The 19075-nt window shown below is 36.6% G+C and overlaps 1 protein-coding gene across 4 annotated transcripts in view; it reads right to left on the reverse strand.

Moving 5' to 3' along the window:
* Positions 1–1746: 1746 nt before the first annotated feature.
* The window catches only part of LOC131075735 (pullulanase 1, chloroplastic), a 356768-nt gene continuing 339439 nt past the window's right edge, over positions 1747–19075 (reverse strand). For 3 of the 4 annotated variants that reach the window (XM_058012612.1, XM_058012613.2, XM_058012614.2), the window contains 5 exons: positions 12408–12485; positions 11891–12029; positions 2579–2688; positions 2322–2421; positions 1747–2178 (listed from right to left, as the gene is read on the reverse strand). In XM_058012612.1, coding sequence (XP_057868595.1) covers positions 2074–2178; positions 2322–2421; positions 2579–2688; positions 11891–12029; positions 12408–12485 — 532 coding nt within the window. In that variant the 3' untranslated portion in view covers positions 1747–2073. Of the gene's footprint in view, positions 2179–2321; positions 2422–2578; positions 2689–11890; positions 12030–12407; positions 12486–19075 lie in introns of those variants that run through there. The other variant, XR_009113252.1, reaches the window with a different exon arrangement.

Genomic DNA, 19075 nt, shown 5'->3' on the forward strand with positions numbered 1-19075 from the left:
AAATTATCCATATTATTCTTATACTTCTTTAATATAACATAGTTTTTTATTATTGATCAAATGGTTACAATTTGAAAATTAAAAAAATAATTTAAAATAAATAAATGACTAAAATTATTTATATATAAATAGGAAACACACATCCATTTAAATTGCAAGTAGTTTTTATTGACAAGGGTTTTTCAATTCATTATGTGAGTGTAATACACCTTGGCATGATTATTATATTATAAAATTGTAATTAATATAAAATTATTATAAGATGTGTTTATATTATTATTTTTTAATATATTATTATTTTTTACCAAATTATTGTTAAATACATTTTTATTTTATATTCGTTCTGATTTAAAAAAAAGGGAAATTATATAGATTGCAATTTATTATTTAATATTAAAAAAAAATCCATTTTCTGGAAGGATATCTTTATCCATATCATCCTTATGCTTTTTAATATTATAAAACACAATGTTGTACACCTTACACAAGAAAAAATACTTTAATTATGTAAAATAAATATTTATTTGTTTTATGTCTTTGTAAATGTGTTCAACCATATTAATTATTTATTTGGGCCCACTTGTATTAGATATTTTGTGTATTGCAAATTGAAAAAAATATTTATTTTAAAAACTTAGTACTAAAAAGTAAATGTTGAAATCAATGGTTTTGTTGGTATCATAATTGTATTTGATTTTAAAAAAAAAAAGCACATGTTTAATGGTTGTTATTGTCCAACATAACTTTTGAGGTTGGTTGTCATTTGCATTGAGCTATTTGAATAGCGTATATGTGAAACATGACGAGATATGTGGTTATATGATTATCCATTATACTTAGACACATGGAGGATGCATTGGAGGAGCTTGATGTTTCACTAAATAATGTTTTATTATTGAACAAGCTTTTAATAGTTGATTTTTCCTCGAGGTATGTCTTTATTATTTACATTATTGTTATTTTGTAATCTTGTACATGCCTATTTTTCTCTCATAAGATTATATAAGAAATGGTTTGATGAGCCTAATAATTCCCAACAATGACAATAATATATCTACCATGATATAGAGGAAGTCACCATGACCAATATAGATTATATTTAGATAAGCTTTAAGACATAATTAAATAAATGAATGTTCCCATATAAGTCAAGTTGTCACCACACTATAAGGAGACGCTATAATAATTAATCCAAATTTACTCATAAACATGTTTTTCAAAAGCTTTCATCAATATGTTCCACAAATTGATGAGGGCTGTTCTCAAAATAGAATCCATACTAAATCTTAGACTATATAAACCAAGAAAACTCTTTTTAATAAAAAAGGCTATTACAAATGCAAATTTCTAAAAGAAAACAAATGATTTTTTTACCAAAATATAAATTTAATTTTAAAATATACTATACTATGTTAAAGTTCCATTTCATTGCAGATCTCCCCAGCAACATATTAACACATCATCTCACCATATATCACTTTGAACAAATATTATCAAACTTCATAATAGTGAAGTCCATGAATAGTTTGCTTTTTTAATCTCCCAAAGATTTGGGCATTTGGACCTTTGGATTTGGTTTGTGAACATAAATTCCATGTCATCAAAGCTTGTGGTTCATAAAGCTCATTAATACTATCAACACAAGAAACCGCACATCATAGAGTTATCCGCCAAAGAGTTTACGTAGCAGTTATCATCATGAGAAGAGTGTATGGAGTGCAAGGGTTAGAAGATTGACATGTCAAGTGCAAAGCTAACCAATTCATATGAGTCGCATGCAAGAAAGAATGAGCTATAAAATGGTTGGGCTTTTACATGGTTTTGTTTCACCATCTCTTACAATCCTCCATGCATAAAAACCATATTAAGAAGAAGATGAGAAGTGTAATACGCTATTATATAGAAAATTGAATAACATTCTACATTTATTTGACTCTCAAATGAACAATTCGAGTGGCATTTATTTGATAATAGTTAAAATCACTTGCATGGTTTTGCTGTGAAGACAAAGCTCATCAGGGAGCTTATTTAAATTCTCTATTTGGCTCTGAATATCTAAAAACAGACGCATACCTATCTAGCTTCCACAAATACAGATGTTGTCCTCGGTGGAATATTGAATGTGCCTGTGATTGTACCATATAATGAAGTTTTAACTCGGGCATCAGATGATGCTTCCTGCAGAATAAAAAGAAAATTCCATCAAGGCAACAGTACGTAGTTTCGATGCAAGCATTTTCAATATCATTCACTACAGAAAAAGAATATCTTGGATGACATGGCCCATAGTACAATTAGGTTACTGAATCAATGAAGAATACCTGTACTGGATGGAGAGTAAGTGATAACGCCTTAAGTGCAGAAATTGGAACTACAAGATTGCTTGGGCGGGCATTAAATATTACAACAATTCTTCGGTACCTAATAATCAAAAGAATAAATATTAATGTAGTCTAATCTGTAAACTTTAGCTCACCAAAATGAGCATAACACTCAACAGTTTTCCTATTCCATGCTTATTTGTGCAGTTTCAGATTGGCTGAATATGACATAACAAGTACTAACAAAAATCACGTACAGTGGATCAAGTTGAGCCAAACCAGGCATCCCTTTATTGCCATCTTCAATGCTCATAATAATAGAGCCAGGAACCCATGAAGGCCCAGTATTGTGAAAACGAACCCTCGCCTGCATTGTTATCATAAATTATACACAAAAATCAATCTCTATGTTGTCAATACCAATGCACGTACTTCACACTACAAATCGAACGATATTAAAAAATGGGATAGTCTCTTTTTTTATTTTGGTATACAAATTCCTTATACAAAAAATTCAAGAAAATCTCAATGCAATAAAATTCATTTCAAACCATATTATAGCGTCCTATTTAATAAACTTAGTGGCTACAAATTAATTCTATGTTACCCGGGGATGGGTCCCCAGTATTTTTTTTCAGGCGTCCCCATCCCGGAGACGTCCCAGGGACAGGGGACTCCTAGGGGACGTCCCCATAAATTCTGCATATTGACAGTGAATTTTGACAATGAATTATATAAGCAATTTGACTTTGATTCTCAATTCAACACAAATTTGGCATAAGAACTCTGCTAGTTCTTATATGTTAAGGTTCTATAATGTATATGTGCAGGTTTTATCCATGTTTTCATATGAATATTTAAATTTCCCTATAAATTTTAATTTTTCCTATTTTTATATAGCTGTCCCCTTTGCCGTCCCCTAGCCGTTCCCAAAATTGGCAAAAAAACCACCGTCCCGGAAACGCGTACCCCCATCCCCTGCCGTCCCCATCCCGAAAAACTCAGGGTAACATAGCAAATTATTAATAAAATTTCACATTAGTAATTATTTATTTCACTACTAATATGCAAGGTGGGTATTTATTTTTCTCCTCAAAACATAAAAAATAATGCTAACAATTTTTTGTTGGAGTAATGCTCTACTTTTATTTATATATTACAGTTTATGTTTGCTATTTGTGCTCACCCTTAATGAAAAGACAGTAACAAGAAAGGAGGAAGCAAGGAGAAAGCTCATACCCAAGAGTTCTTGTATTCTCTACAAATCTGCACTTTTCCATTACATAAGTAAATAGTAAATATGTGTTGTGTTGCAAACATGCACGCCCCATTGCAAATGGGGAACCCCTCTTTTTCGCTTCTTAGGTTTGTAGTTTTGCTTAGCTTGGTGTAGCTTGGCAATGTTTTGTCTCTTGGCTCTGAAAGGGAAAGTGATGTCTTGTCAATCCAAATGAATGCATAGGTTAATGCATGAGTTAAAGTGCACAATTCAATCCTTGGATGAGTAAGTTGAGTCAGGAATTTCAAGTCCAGGATAAAGACCGAGTGTGCAATCCACCATTTGGCTTAGGAAATTTCCCTACTTGAGATTAGAAATGTGCAATTGTTCCAAGGAATGAAAATAGAATTTGTCCAAATTCAAGACCAAGGGTAATCTCCGATTGGAAATCTAAGTCCAGGATCCATAGATGGGCGACTTTTAAGATGACAACTTGTGCAAAGCAAGATCAAGAGGAAATTCACAAAGTTTAGTCAACAAAGTTGTAAAATGTTGTCAATGTTATCAAAATGCACGAAATCTTGTCAAAGTTGTCCCTTTGTGATAAGACCTAAAAAATATTTCATAGAAGCAGCTGCATACACCATATATGAATTCATGTAGAATTTCAGTGTTGTGTTTACTGGAGATAGCTTCTCATAGATTGAGTCACTGATTAACTCTCCCCAATAGATCATGTCTCTGCCTTTATTGGTTATTTGGATGAAGTGACACATCCAATCTTGAAACACATTTGATGCTAGCAGACCCTTGACCCTACTTAGGAGTGTTATCATATCTCCTATTTCTTCCCTAAAATCACTTATGTTTAGAAACTTGGGCCATCTGGTTGTTGTAGCCCTGGATGCTTCCAATAGACTAGTGTTAATATTTAAAGTTTTAGCAGTCCTTTCCACAACTCGGACAAGGGTATTTAAATATTTACACTAACATTCTAATGTTATGTTATATTATATTACTTTGTTGCTATATTTTTATAAAGTAACGTTACATTCTGGAGCATAGTTTTAGAACTTTGCAAGTACTCTCCATAACTCTCCAAACTCGTCAGTCCTATCTTTGGACGAGTCCACTTGCCACTAACTCACGCAGTGACTCTAGAAGAGTTCTGTGAAGTACTCATTTGAATCTCACCCTAGAGTCCTAGACTTGAACTCCCAAGTTCTGGGCATGGACTCTCATATCTATCTGGGTGTGCTAAAACATCAAAAGATGAGTTTTTTTTCCTTCATATTTTGGCTCAAACTTGTCCATTTTCAATCATTTGCATCCTCTATTGTTGGATTTTTCTCACATCTAACACCTTGTGCAGCTTATCATTGCCACCCCTCAAAACCATTAGAGTCTCCACTCCCAAACCCCCACTAATTATTGAGTAAGAATTATTAAATTTCTTAGATTGGGTATTTGAAGATCATATGATGTGTAATGTTTGAATTAGGACAAATTGATAGTGAAATTAGGCTTCTATGTTCTCTAAATGCATTAATTTCTTCTTTTTTTTTTGGTAAAACTACAAGTTTTATTTTGCCAATTACTAGCCGAGCTTTTTGCCAAGTGTCGAGTCCGAGTCCAAATTTTGGGCTGCCAAGTCCACACCGAGTCCAAGTCCTAAAGCTTTGTTCCAGAGGATGCCCTAGCTAGGTCATACCTGTGTTTTGATGTTAGATGAGACTGAGTAAGGGTTGATTTGATTAGAAACAGTGCACAAGGCTTACAACTTGCTGGATGACTTCATTGTGAAGAGTTTAGGGGGTGTTATCTATTGGGTCACTTGGTTCAATTTTCTATGTGAGTCGCACCATGTACTTATGAGCTTGGATGATAAGTGCGAGTCTTCCTCAAACCATTTGCTGCCTTTATGACATGTATTTCATCTAATTTGTTCAGGGCACCCAGGTCTGAAAAAGCTATAACAGGGGTTAAGGTGTTGCTTTTTAGAGTTTGGTGTGAGTTTTGAAGGGTGTACTACTGTACCAGGCCACATAGGTCATCCTCTGTTGGGCCTGAGATTTTTTGGGTGTGTTTGGCAATTATTTTATTGGTCCTCCATGGCTGTTGGGAGGTGATGGGTAGTTAGTGTTAAGATATAGCCCTCATGAATCTAACTAATGGTAAATTGGTTATTATCTGGAGAGTGATATATTAACAGAGCATACAGTTTGGAAATTAAACATAAACAAACTAATTGTTATGAACGGTTGCCTCCGTAGGGACATGTCCATACGTGGCAACTGCCACGTATCGACATGTCCCTACGTAGGCAACCTTTCCTCTTGTATTTAAACCAGATTCAATGATGGAGACGATCAATAACTCACGGCAATCAGTCTTCCAGAATTGCTGTCATTATTCTTTGATCCATATTTAACAACATGGTATCAGAGCCAGCATATTAAGAGAATAAATTAGACAGCCATATTACTCATAAGCATTTATCGGAAGTAAATAACAAATCAACGTAGAGGCTATATACGCAGAGGATATATCCGACTAAGAAAATATTCAAAATGTCAAGTAATATGAGAGTGGAAGATAGACTCGAAGGAGCCTCCAAATTCGTTTTCTGGAAGATACGAATCATTGCCATTCTTGAAGAACTAGAATTAGAGTCTTACATAGAAGAAAATCTAGACATGCCAAATGATGAACCAGAGAAATCTACCTGGAAAAGGCGTAATAATAAAGCAAAGAAAATAATTATTGACTCAGTCAAAGATCATATTCTTCCATCTATAGCCAGACTGCCTAAAGCATATGAAGTATTTAAAACCATTAAAAATACATATGAAGTTAACAATGCAAGCAGAATGTTAACCTTGAAACAACAACTTTTAAACATAAAGATGAATAAAGATGATACGATATCTACATACTTTTCAAGGATATCTGAACTAAAAGACCAATTACAAACTTTTGGAAATGAGGTAGATGATCAAGAAATCTCTCTCATAGCCCTAAGAGGATTACCAATTTCATGGGAATCCTACATTCAATGTATTAGCAGAACACCCCCCTTACCCAAATTTGAACAACTTAAGAATGAGTGCATTCAAGAGGAATCTCAACTAATCTCAAGAGGATTAGGGACAAATAAAGAAGGAGAAATCCAAGCACTTAATACAAATACCTTCAACAAAAAGAAAAAGTTCTCCAAATGGAAGAGAGGAAATAAAAACCATCAGAAAAGAGATATGTCTAAAATTTAGTGTTACAAATGCGACAAATATGGGCACACTCACAGGAATTGTCCAGAAAGGAAGAAAACACAAGCTAGTCTAGCCGAAGTTGAAGGAGAAAACTCACTTTTCTTCTTAGCCCTATCAAGTGAAATAAATACAAATAAAAACACTTGGATCGTAGACAGTGGAGCATCAAGGCATATAACTGGATTCAAAAATCAGTTTGAAACACTTAACGGGCACTCAAGTGAAGAGGTTACTATTGGAGATAACTCCACATATCCCGTGAATGGAATTGGGACCTATACTATCAAACTAAGAAATGGAGTATCTCTACAATTAAAGGATGTTTTGTTTGTACCTGGAATAAAAAGAAATCTGGTCTCAATCTCAGGCCTAGCTGATCAAGGATATCGGGTTACCTTCAATGAAGATAAAGTTCTACTCTGGCCTAAAAAAACAAATATCAAAATTGCCATAACAGTAGGTTCAAGAGATGGTAGCCTATACAAACTATGCAGTGATCAAAAGGAAGCACTAAATCTTGAAGTTTCAAATAATAATGAATTATGGCACAAAAGATTAGGACACCTAAGATATAGTGCTCTATCCAACATAAAGAAGATTACTTCAGGACTGCCCCAACTAAAATCTGAACACACAAGCATTTGCAAAGGATGTGCCTTGGGAAAGAATGTGAAAGTTTCTTTTCCCTCAAGCGAGCACAAATCAAAAGTTATTTTAGAACTAATTCACTCAGACCTATGCGGTCCCATGTCAACACCATCCCTAACTGGATCCTTATACTACATAATCTTTGTTGACGACTACTCTCGAAAAACATGGATATATTTTCTAAAGTGCAAAGACTCAAATGAAGTACTATCTAAGTTCAAAGAATTCAAGGCACTAGTAGAAAACCAGTCAGGGAAGAAAATTAAGGTGTTAAGATCCGACAATGGGGAAGAATATACATCTGACAACTTCAAAGACTTTTGTAATTCTGTTTGGATTAAGAGGGAGTATACTGTACCATATAATCCACAACAGAATGGAGTAGCAGAAAGAAAGAACAAAACCATAATTGAAGCAGCAAAAGCCATGATGCATGACCAAAACTTACACACTTCATTCTGGACAGAAGCTTCAAATACAACAGTCTACATTCAAAACAAATGTCCGCACTCAGTTCTAGAAAACATAACTCCTGAAGAAGCTTTTATAGAGAACAAACCAGACTTAAGTCATTTAAGGATATTTGGCTGTCCCGTATATATAAATGTTCCTAAAGAAAAGAGGACAAAACTAGAACCATCCAGAAAAAGAGGTATCTTCATTGGCTATAGTGAAAATACTAAAGGATATCGCATTTACATTCTAGGAAAAAAATCTGTTGAGATAAGTAGAGATGTAAAGTTTGAAGAAAACATTACACTCAAAGAACCTGAGGATGATAACATTACTAAAGAAGAAGAAGATCACATAACTGAGATTGTGAGGGAGAATATCATAGAAAATTTCAAACCTTCAGACACTGAGAGGGAGGACATCATAAGAGCTTTTGAACCTCTTGTTGATGAAAATATTGAAACACTCAATAACAAGAAAAGACCTCTATGGGCAAGGAAAATGATTGAAGAGAATAATGTAGAACCAAATGAAATTTCCAAAGAAAATAAGAGAACAAGAACTCTAAAATGTTATGCTGCACTTCTAACCGAACTCACAAATTCTGAACCAACAAATGTCAGAGAAGCCTTATCAAAACAGGCTTGGAAAGATGCTATGGTTGAAGAATATAAATCTATACTAAAGAATGATGTTTGGGATATAGTGCCTAGACCAAAAGACAAATCAGTTGTCTCATCCAAGTGGTTATTCAAGATCAAATATGCATCTGATGGCAACATTGAAAAACATAAAGCTCGCGTTGTGGCCAGGGGATTCTCTCAGAAAGTAGGAATTGATTATGAAGAGACATTTGCCCCAGTTGCCCGGTATACGTCAATAAGAACAATCATTGCAATTGCAGCATCCAAAGGATGGAAAATTCACCAAATGGACGTAAAGACTACCTTCCTAAATGGTTCAATTGAAGAAGAAGTATATATAGAACAACCAAAAGGATTCACCATACGTGATAAAAATTGCTATGTTTGTAAACTAAAGAAAGCTCTCTATGGGTTAAAACAAGCACCTAGGGCTTGGTATGCAAGAATAGACAACTATCTCTCCAAACTAGGGTACTCCAAGAACCTAGCAGATCCCAACATCTACTTCAAGGCTTCAAATGGCAATATGATTATATTGGTCCTTTATGTGGATGATCTTTTGATAATAGGAGAGGATAATCTCATTGAGAAATGTAAGCAAGATCTGGCAGCAGAATTCGATATGAAGGATCTAGGGCTTCTACATTATTTTCTGGGATTAGAAGTATGGCAAAAGAAAAACTACATCTTCCTAAATCAAGGAAAGTACACCACAGATATTCTAACTAGATTTGGGATGATGGAGTGTAAGCCATTAGCTACACCGATGGAAACTAATTTGCACAAGTTGAAAATTGAGGCAGAAGATTCAGAACCTACAGATCCCACACTCTACAGACAAATCGTCGGTTCACTCATGTATTTGGTAAATATTCTTCCTAATATCTGCTATGCTACAAATGTATTAAGTCACTTCATGTGTGAACCTAAGAAGATACATCTAATGGCTGCTAAACACATTCTAAGATATTTACGAGGCACAATCGGACTTGGCTTAAAGTATGAAAATGTTGAGATTCAACTTGAAGGATATTCTGATTCTGATTGGGCCGGAAGTACCACTGATCGTAAAAGTACTACAGGGTGTTGCTTCAGTCTTGGTTCTGCTATGATATCTTGGTTTAGTAGAAAACAATCAACAGTTGCACAAAGCTCCATCGAAGCAGAATATATGGCAACCTCCATGGGAGCTCGTGAAGCGGTATGGCTAAGAAAGTTATTATTTGGATTATTTGGAAAAACTCTGAATTCAACAATAATTCACTGTGATAATCAGAGCTGTATCAAGCTCTTAGTAAATCCAGTTTTTCACAATCAATCCAAACATATTGAGATCCCTTATCACTACATAAGAGATATGGTAGATCAAAACTTCATAAAACTAGTATACATCAGTACTGAAGAACAAAATGCTGATATCTTCACCAAGCCACTTGCAAGATTGAAGATAGAATACTTCAGAAGTAAACTTGGTATGACTCGATTATAATTGAGATTATTAGGATGAAATTCCTACCATGTGTAATTTGTTCATGAATAAATAAATAAAATGTATATTGCAATATTCTAACTGTGTTCAAGAAGATGATGATCTTCTTATGTTTAAGGTTACTATTTCAAGGTGACGATCTTGAAAAATAGTTGACCAAGTGTCAAGATTGACTACATTAAGTTGTTGTCCCGGACTGTGCCGGATATCTTGATCCTAAAGTATGTGATCATCTCATGATTGACTTCTTAAGTGATTGTCCCGGACTGAGCCAGATATCATGATATTGAGTTTATTGTCATGACAAGACTATATTAAATGTTGTCCCAAATTGTGTCGGAAGTCATGACAAAATATGCTCCCAAGAAAATTACTTAGATCCACTCCTGCTAAGAGGGAGTGTTAAGATATAGCCCTCATGAATCTAACTAATGGTAAATCGGTTATTATCTGGAGAGTGATATATTAACAGAGCATACAGTTTGGAAATTAAACATAAACAAACTAATTGTTATGAACAGTTGCCTCCGTAGGGACATGTCCATACGTGGCAGTTGCCACGTATGGACATGTCCCTATGTAGGCAACCTTTCCTCTTGTATTTAAACTGGATTCAATGATGGAGACGATCAATAACTCATGGCAATCAGTCTTCCAGAATCGCTGTCATTATTCTTCAATCCATATTTAACAACAGTTAGAGGCGATTGCAGGGTTGTGAAATGGAATTGGATGCCATTGTGGGTAATCGTGAGATTGCGCAGCTTGCTGTATTTTCTGCAACAGGTGTTAGAGACCTGTATCATGACTGATAATGCATTTCCAGCTTGATACTCAATGATTCTAGTAAGTTTGATGTGCCTAGGAGTCATATTTCATGGTATTGCCTCTATTGGTGACCACTTAGGTATGTGCTCGATGAAGTTAGAGCTTGCTAGGCATTGTTCCTTGCTGTCCAGCCTGAGACAGGAACTTTGGATCATAATCAGACCTGAAATAGTCAACCTTGCCTCTGTTTTCGAGGTATCTCATGTGGTTATAGATGTTTGTGTGTGTATTTTGGTGTCTCCTTGCGAATGTTTATTAAATTATTTACCTTAAACCTTGTAACAGTAGTCAAAGTAAACATTGCAAAAAATATATCTGAACTTTGTGACACCAAATTATCCTATTTTTATGGTGCTTGTACATGTTTCGTGTTGGGTTTTACATGTTCATATATTCTATCTATTGGAGAATCAATTTTGTACATTCATCCTCTTAGAAATCTATGACAGCAGTTCATGTACATTGAAACACAAAATCAGAACTACAACAACTAGAATTCTTATTTGCATTGATCATGTTATGTTCTCCCTTTGGCAAAAGAATTGGAAAAAAATTAGGGGTGGTTTTTAGAAAGGATGACAATTTTTTGGGGGTTTGTCAGTTGTTTTGTTTTCCATTTCCTAACCTTTAATATATGCAAGAATTTGTGCTTTTGACAATGCATGTGTGATTGACCCCACAAGTTGTGGTTCCTTTGCAAAACATTGCACAAAAATTGACTTTCACCTGAATATAGGAACTCTTATACCATTCTAGCATGTGTTTCTAATGCCAAGCATAACCCCTTCCTCTAGGAAGTTGGTCAATCAATGTGACATGTCTAAAATGGTGAGAAAGGATTAATTTTGGAACTCCCAGTTGGCCCTTGGGCCAATGAGTTAGAACTTGCTGCCATTCTAGTTAATAACTATGGATGTGAATAAAAACTTATATATACTAAAAGGATTTGGAAAGGCTATCCCCTGAACAAATAACATTCAAATCAATTTTGTATAAGGCATAAGAAACAGGATACTTACTTGAATAGAATTTGCTGTCCCCAACCGAAAAAGAGGAGAAGAGCGTCTAATTTTGAGCATATTTTGAAAATGTTCAACAGCAGACAGAATATGATGCTTTTCTGGTCTAAAGGAAGGATTTGCCAGAAATGTCTTCATTCTGAAAAATTCAGACTCATCCAAATGTGATAGAGATATTGATTTGCAACCATAATAAATTTCAAGCTAAGCATAGCATTTGGCAATTGAATTTTCTTCAACCTTGTAATAAAAGAATTCTCTACTGCATTTGCATATTGACATTGTTTCAACTTGCAGGTAATGAGAAAACAAAATTAATGCTTCTCAAAATTGCATTAAAAATGAAACAATAAAAATATTGAAAGATTTTTTTTCTTCAAATAACTTTGACATTATTTCAAATGCCAAAACCAAACATAAAACTTCGAGAAATGCACTATAGAAGACACAGGATATAGATTGAATTAGCTACATATGCATAGCTATAAGTTACACAGTACTGGTGGTGCTTTCTTACACAGGCCAGTTATATCCATTCTTTTCTTTTGGAGGTAATCCAACTCCCCAGTTATTTGATTCATAGCTGAAGTCTAACCTGCATATTTCAGATCCAGCAAAAATATCATAAATCTGACAGAATAAGAAAAGAGGGAGTTGCCTAGCTTGTTTAAAATTAAGTTTTAACACCAATAGATCTTAGTCACCATATTCAAATTATTGCAGGAGAAGATGGTGTTCAATGATATAAAAGAGAAGTTATTCATTAATAAACATTGCAGTTAAAAGTTAAAACCCTTCATAAACAGATCACCTAGATCAAGATAAACTATGAAATCAAGGAGAAGCTTAAAATGGTAACATTGGCTGATATCACTTGGTCATATTGGAAACAGATACATAGATGATAGAAGTGTGTATTTTCAGAAGTTGTGGTTGGTCAGACTCTAGAGCATACTGACATTTAACATCATGGTGCAGCTCCACTTCTACCTTCCGCATTCCTATACCAATAAGTTCATCCTTCTGTGTCCACATCCTGAATTGTATTCCAGTGATCCCTAAGAATTTCATAGTCGGGCAATAGGATATTGTTTGCATTAGTAGCTTTCTTGGAGGTCATCTGTTCCTGGTTATTTGTGCAGCAGCAATGATTTCCCCTTTGGTCATTTCATTGTAGACACTTGATAGCCTCTACTTGGTTGAGTACACTTTGTTAACATCGTCTTAGGATCATTATACTTTCTCTTGTTTACCCAGACAACTGATAATTGTCATTTGGTTTTCTTTGATGCCTTCTATGTTGTAGATGAGAAGATTGATACACTTCTAAAATTGGCCTGCTCCATGTTCTTGAAGTTTGTAACACCAAGAATTAAGTCATTGTTGTTGACTACTGAAATAAGAATCGAAGTATTCTTTTGATGTGAGTTTCTTTCTGTTTGAGCTCCACTATCATATACCATATGGGGTGGATGGGTATCAGCCTGGAATTTGTTATCAAGTAGGCGAAGAGCTTACTAGCTTTCACCAAAGTAGGTTGAAAAATTGGTATTTCAGTGGATAGAGGTGAAGGCAACAAGAATCTCATCCTGGGAAGGGAAAGAAGAAAGTTTTGGATGCAAGATTTCTTTGTAATTTGTTCAGAGACAGATCTCACTTTCAGGGATTGACTATGATAAGTAATAAGACTAAAATTAGTGGTGATGAAAGCTGAAACAAAAGTGAACTTACACTTTTCAGTGGCCAAATCTTGCGTAGAAGAGATCATGGTTAGTGACATTTCTACAGCATTGATATTTTTTCTCTGCAGCACCTCACTTGCCATCATCAAGAATAACATTCTCCTTGCTGGCTTTGTTGAAGAGTTTCTCTTCGATAGCATTGGCAGTCACCATCTCCACATTCATGCTGTTGCAAGCTCTTCTTTCTCCCTGTGTATGTTTTCTAGGTTGCTTTTGAGGAGCAACACTTTGAATCATGGCATCGATGTAGTTGGATTCAGCTTCAAATTGTCTGATTTGGATTTTTGACACTTTGGGTATTAGAGATGCCAATCTCAAGTTACCATGTGAAGTTTGTGAAAGGGTCTAGTATGCCCAGACTTGTGAATTAAATTCAACTTCATGTCATATTGGATGCATTAGAAATTTGATTTAAAATTATGTTCCACAGCGTTTTGGGGGTGGTAATTGGGGGTCCATTTTCGAGGAATGGCAGGGGGACATATATGTACACACACACACATTACATACATGCATACATGATACATACATGCATATATGCATCCATCCATCCATCTATCCATCCATACATAAATACATATATCATATATGCTCACAATCTTATACATGTAGAAATTGTGTCCTAATTTAAATCCACTAGCATGCTCTCCATATGATGCCATAATTTAAATAAGAGTATTTTTGAATTTGTGAGGTTGTATCCATTGAATCCTACCCATCGTACATTGTGGGAAATAGGCATGTGAGTTTTGGGAGCCAGGTGCTACCACTCTTGGAGTGGTTTCAGGCTACCTTTTTGAACATTTCTTTATTACTCAGGCATGGTTTCCTGTGATTTTTTCAGACTTAAATTTGTTGTCAAATCCATATCAGACCTATAAGGGAATGGTGTGATAACTGGGCATCAATTCACCCATCATTTTTAGAGTTTACTGAGCTGATTTGGGGCACCAAGGGTTGATGTAGGGAGATTATGTTGTTTGGAGGTGATCTTAGCCTATCTTCATGAAGTTGTTGAATTTTCTTAGTGGTGCATTTTCTGGTACATTCATACCAACAGCATCAAAAACCCTCTATTGACTATATCAGACCTGTAATCAGTTATTTGGGATGCAAGTTGGCATTATTTGGGAGTGGTTTGAAGCATATATGGGTTGATGACTTGCTTAGGAAGCAATTTTCTCAATTTTGAGTGTTGAATCAACATGTGGGGGATATTTACTTTAGGTCGGGACTTCAGATTTAGGGCTCTACAACCAAGGACGAATGAACCGTACTTGGAAGCAGGTCGGCTCTCTGGCCGGGGGCTCCCAGGCATATTGGGAGGCCCCCGCATTCAAGTCGCCTCGTACCTCCATCAATGGAGAACCATAAAGCTAGAGAAGACAATAAACCTAACGTAGTTGCCAAAGAAGGGGAAAAAAACGCACAAAATAACGTTGAAGGGAGGAGATCTTTTCAGCAGGCGCTCGAGGGACACTCCATTTTTCCGGAAGATGCAAGGTTCGAAGCAGAGCCTTCCCATGATGCAACCACAAAACAGACCCGCGAAGAAGGTGAGGCTGCCTCAGCACCTAAAGTTGTCATTAAACCTAATGCTTCCATGGTTAATTGTATTTCTAAGGAAATAACTAGACTTAGGGATTCTGCAATTTTTTTAGCAGCCCTTGATGTAGATAGAATACCATCTAGGAAATATCTGAATAGGTGGTTTCACGATGTCTGGTTTTCAAAGCTTGGCATCCATTTTTCATTTTGCAGAATGTTGCAAAAAGGATTGTTTCTTATTTTTTTTAATGATAAAGAAACCCAGAAGAAAGTCCTAGGAAAACAATTCTAGAATGTTGGAAACTCATGTTTTAGGGCCGTCCCTTGGAATCCAGCTGCCTGTAATGAAGAAATCTTGGCACTGTCTAACCCTAAATGGGTTACTATTAAAAACATTCCTCCCTTTTTATGGAATTGTATATCTAAATTTATTGAACCCCTAGGTAAGGTAATCAAGATTGATTCCTCTGCTGCTCTGCTTCCACACATGGATGCGAGAGTGGTTATTGCTCTCAACCCAAGCTTGGCCCTTCCCTTTGTAATTGACATATGTATTGAAAATCAACTATTCTCTTGTCCTTTAGAGTATTTGGGTGGTATTAACGCCTGTCATAAGTGCAGAAGAAGTGGACACATACTTAAGAATTGCCCTTTGTTAGCAGGAAAGAATAACACTCAATCCAAGAACACCTCTGTTCGACACTCTACTCACTCTGCCTCCGAAGCCCTCTCGAACCCTAAACTAAAAGACTCTACTCCCCCCCCATTGCACACTGATCCCACGACTTCCGCCCCTTCCATCCACCCTCAGATTAACCCCTCCACTCTGCCACCCCCTCAGGCCACCGATCCCCCACCCACTAGTCACCAACTTCATGTCTACCCTAGCCCACCCAGAGCTCCTCCCTCGATAGCTGAGTCTTTGGCCAAATATCAGAAGGCCATAAAAGAGGCCAACTTGGCCAACACTACTCCTAGTTCTTTGGAACTTGAAATGGTTGGTTTCCCCACTAAAATTGGAGGACCTAGGACTCAAAATGCATAGCAAATTGTTCTTGAAAAGTTGAAAATTGCTGCAAAACTCAGAAAACAACTTGAAGAATCTTTAAGTATTCAGAAAAAGGAAATTGAGGCCAGTACCATGCCCTTCCTTCATGACTTGATTGCAGGGAAGGATGGTGATCTCCAGGATACCACCAATGCCATCTGCCCTAAAATTTTAGGGGTTGAATGTAGAGACAATTTGGACACCCTTGGGGAAACACACATCCCTCCCACTGCTGCCGATCCAAATACTCCCTTGGAGGCTACGATTGAGGGGGAGGAAACTCAAAATTCTACTACACCCCTTGAATTAGCATCAGGTGACATTAGTGAGGTAGTGGAACTGACCACCACCCCCATCCAGCCAAGCCATTGAGGTTGGTCATGGACTTGGACCCTATGGGGAACTTGATGAAGGTGAGGTTAACAACATTAGTGGAAATAAGCCAATCTCCCCAGACCTTAGAATCTTTGATTTTGGGTCTTATAATGGGGAAGGAGATTTATCATGGAGTAAGTCCAAAAAAAAAAGGAGGAAAAGATCCGCTAAAGTATCCAAAGAGCAATTAGGAAGGAATCAATGGGGCCTGAACAACTTTCTGAACTAAGGAAAAAAAGAGGTAGACCTCTCTCAACAGTGGCCTTTGATGCTAGTCACCTCTCTAACCCTGAGGAATGGCCTAAATGCTTTGAGGGGTTCAAGTCCCTGGTAGACACTATTGAACAATCATCCTAATGATAAAAGCCATCTCATGGAACATCAGAGGACTTGAGGCCCCTGATAGGAAATATGTGGTCAAAAGATTTCTAAACATGCACAAAGATGTTGTCTGTCTTATGCTCCAGGAGTTGAAATCAGTAGGGTTCACCCTGGAAGTTGGATTAAGATCTATCTGGAGGGAGGCCACCCCCTTGTATACCAACCATCCTAAAGGAAGAGGAGGGGCTGCAATAGTACTAAACCCTAACTGGGCTAGCAAGGTGGAAAAATGGGGGCAATCCCCCTGTGCTAAGGCAGTATGGGCTATCATCCAGAATGGTAACTCCACTTTTGGCATATGCTCAATTTATGCCTCTAATGATTACCAGGAAAGGGCAAATATGTGGGAATGGATTTCAAATTTAGAGGATATCCCCTGGGTCCTGGGTGGAGATTTCAATATGGTAATAAATTCCCAAGATAAATAGGGCGGGAATAAGGTAGAATGGAAAGGTACTGAGAGAATACAGTGGAAAAGGATGACTAACAAGCTGAATCTACTTGACCCTCTAGCAGGAAAGAAAGGTGAATATAAATCTATATGGTACACCTGGTGTAACCATCAACAGTATAATAAAAGAGTTTACTGCAGATTGGACAGATTTTACTTCAACAAAGACTTCTTTGAAATCAATAAAAATGATGGGGGAATCCAATATGCTGTCATACCCTATACACTCTCAGACCATCATCCTATTATGATAGGACTAAAGGTAACTGGGAATAATATATCCACAGTCAACCCTAGATCGAATTTTAAGATGAATGCCAGTCTGCTACAGGATGAGGACCTGAAATGTGCCCTGTTTCTAGTCAGAATGTTCAACAAATATAGTAACCCCCAATGGTCCAACATAGACAGGTGGAATCAGAATATCAAAACATGGACCTCACTTTGCCAAGCCGTGGGTAAAAAGAAGGCAAAAGATGCCAAAGCATCTGAATTACAGTTACACAATGACCTCCAACTTGCTGAACTGGAACTTCAAGGGGACCCTGAGAACATATCACTCACTAACCAGCTAGTTAGGCTCAAGGCTGATCTTAGAAGACTACAGAATGAGAAAATCAAAGGATGGAGAGCTAGGGCAAAATTGAACTGGTTAGATACTGGAGATCGAGGATCTAAATTCTCCTTCCATATTCTCAAAATGAAACAAGCCAGAGAAAAGATTGACACTGTATGGGATCAGAATAAGAACCTATCTGAACCTTCTGAAATCCTTGAATGTTTTGCCCAGTTCTACAAGAATCTATTCTCCACTGAACCAATTAGGGAGGAACAAGAGAATGCCAGAAGTATTATTATGTCCCTAGTCCCCAGGCTTACTGATAGAGAGGACAATAAGTTACTGGAAACGGATATTACAAAAGAAGAAATCAAGGGAGCTATCTAGGCTCTGAGCAATGACAAGTCCCCCGGCCCTAATGGGTTCCCAGTAGAATTTTATAAAGAAAACATTGGGTGGATCGTTGATGATCTGCACTCCCTTTACACTGAGGCAATAATCAGTGACTCCTTAGGCAAGAATGTTAATCAAGGGCTAATAAAGCTCATCCCCAAGGAAGGAGACAAAACCCTAATTAAAAATTGGAGACCCATCACACTGTTGAATGTGTCCTATAAAATTTTGGCGAAGTTGGTTGCAAGCACATTGGAAAAGATCTTACCTAAGATTGTCAGCAATACTCAAACAAGGTTTGTTAAAGGAAGGTACATACTGGAAAACTTAATCACATGTTGGGAGTCCTTGCACTAGGCAAAAGAATCAGGACAGAGTGGAGCCATGTTGCTTATAGACTTTGAGAAGGCATATGATAGGATAGAATGGGACTACATCATTCAGATGCTTCATTCATTAGGCTTCCCCCTTGGTTTTTGTAATATGGTCAGAACCTTACTTTGTGATGCCAATGCCATAGTTGAAGTCAATGGATTAAGATCCTCTAATTTTGAACTTACCATATCTATCAGACAGGGATGTCCTTTAGCTCCTGCCCTATTTGTGCTAGCTACTGATGAATGGGACTACATCATTCAGATGCTTCATTCATTAGGCTTCCCCCTTGGTTTTTGTAATATGGTCAGAA

This window comes from Cryptomeria japonica, chromosome 1 (genome assembly GCF_030272615.1).
Source record: "Cryptomeria japonica chromosome 1, Sugi_1.0, whole genome shotgun sequence".
Classification (NCBI taxonomy): Eukaryota; Viridiplantae; Streptophyta; class Pinopsida; order Cupressales; family Cupressaceae; genus Cryptomeria; species Cryptomeria japonica.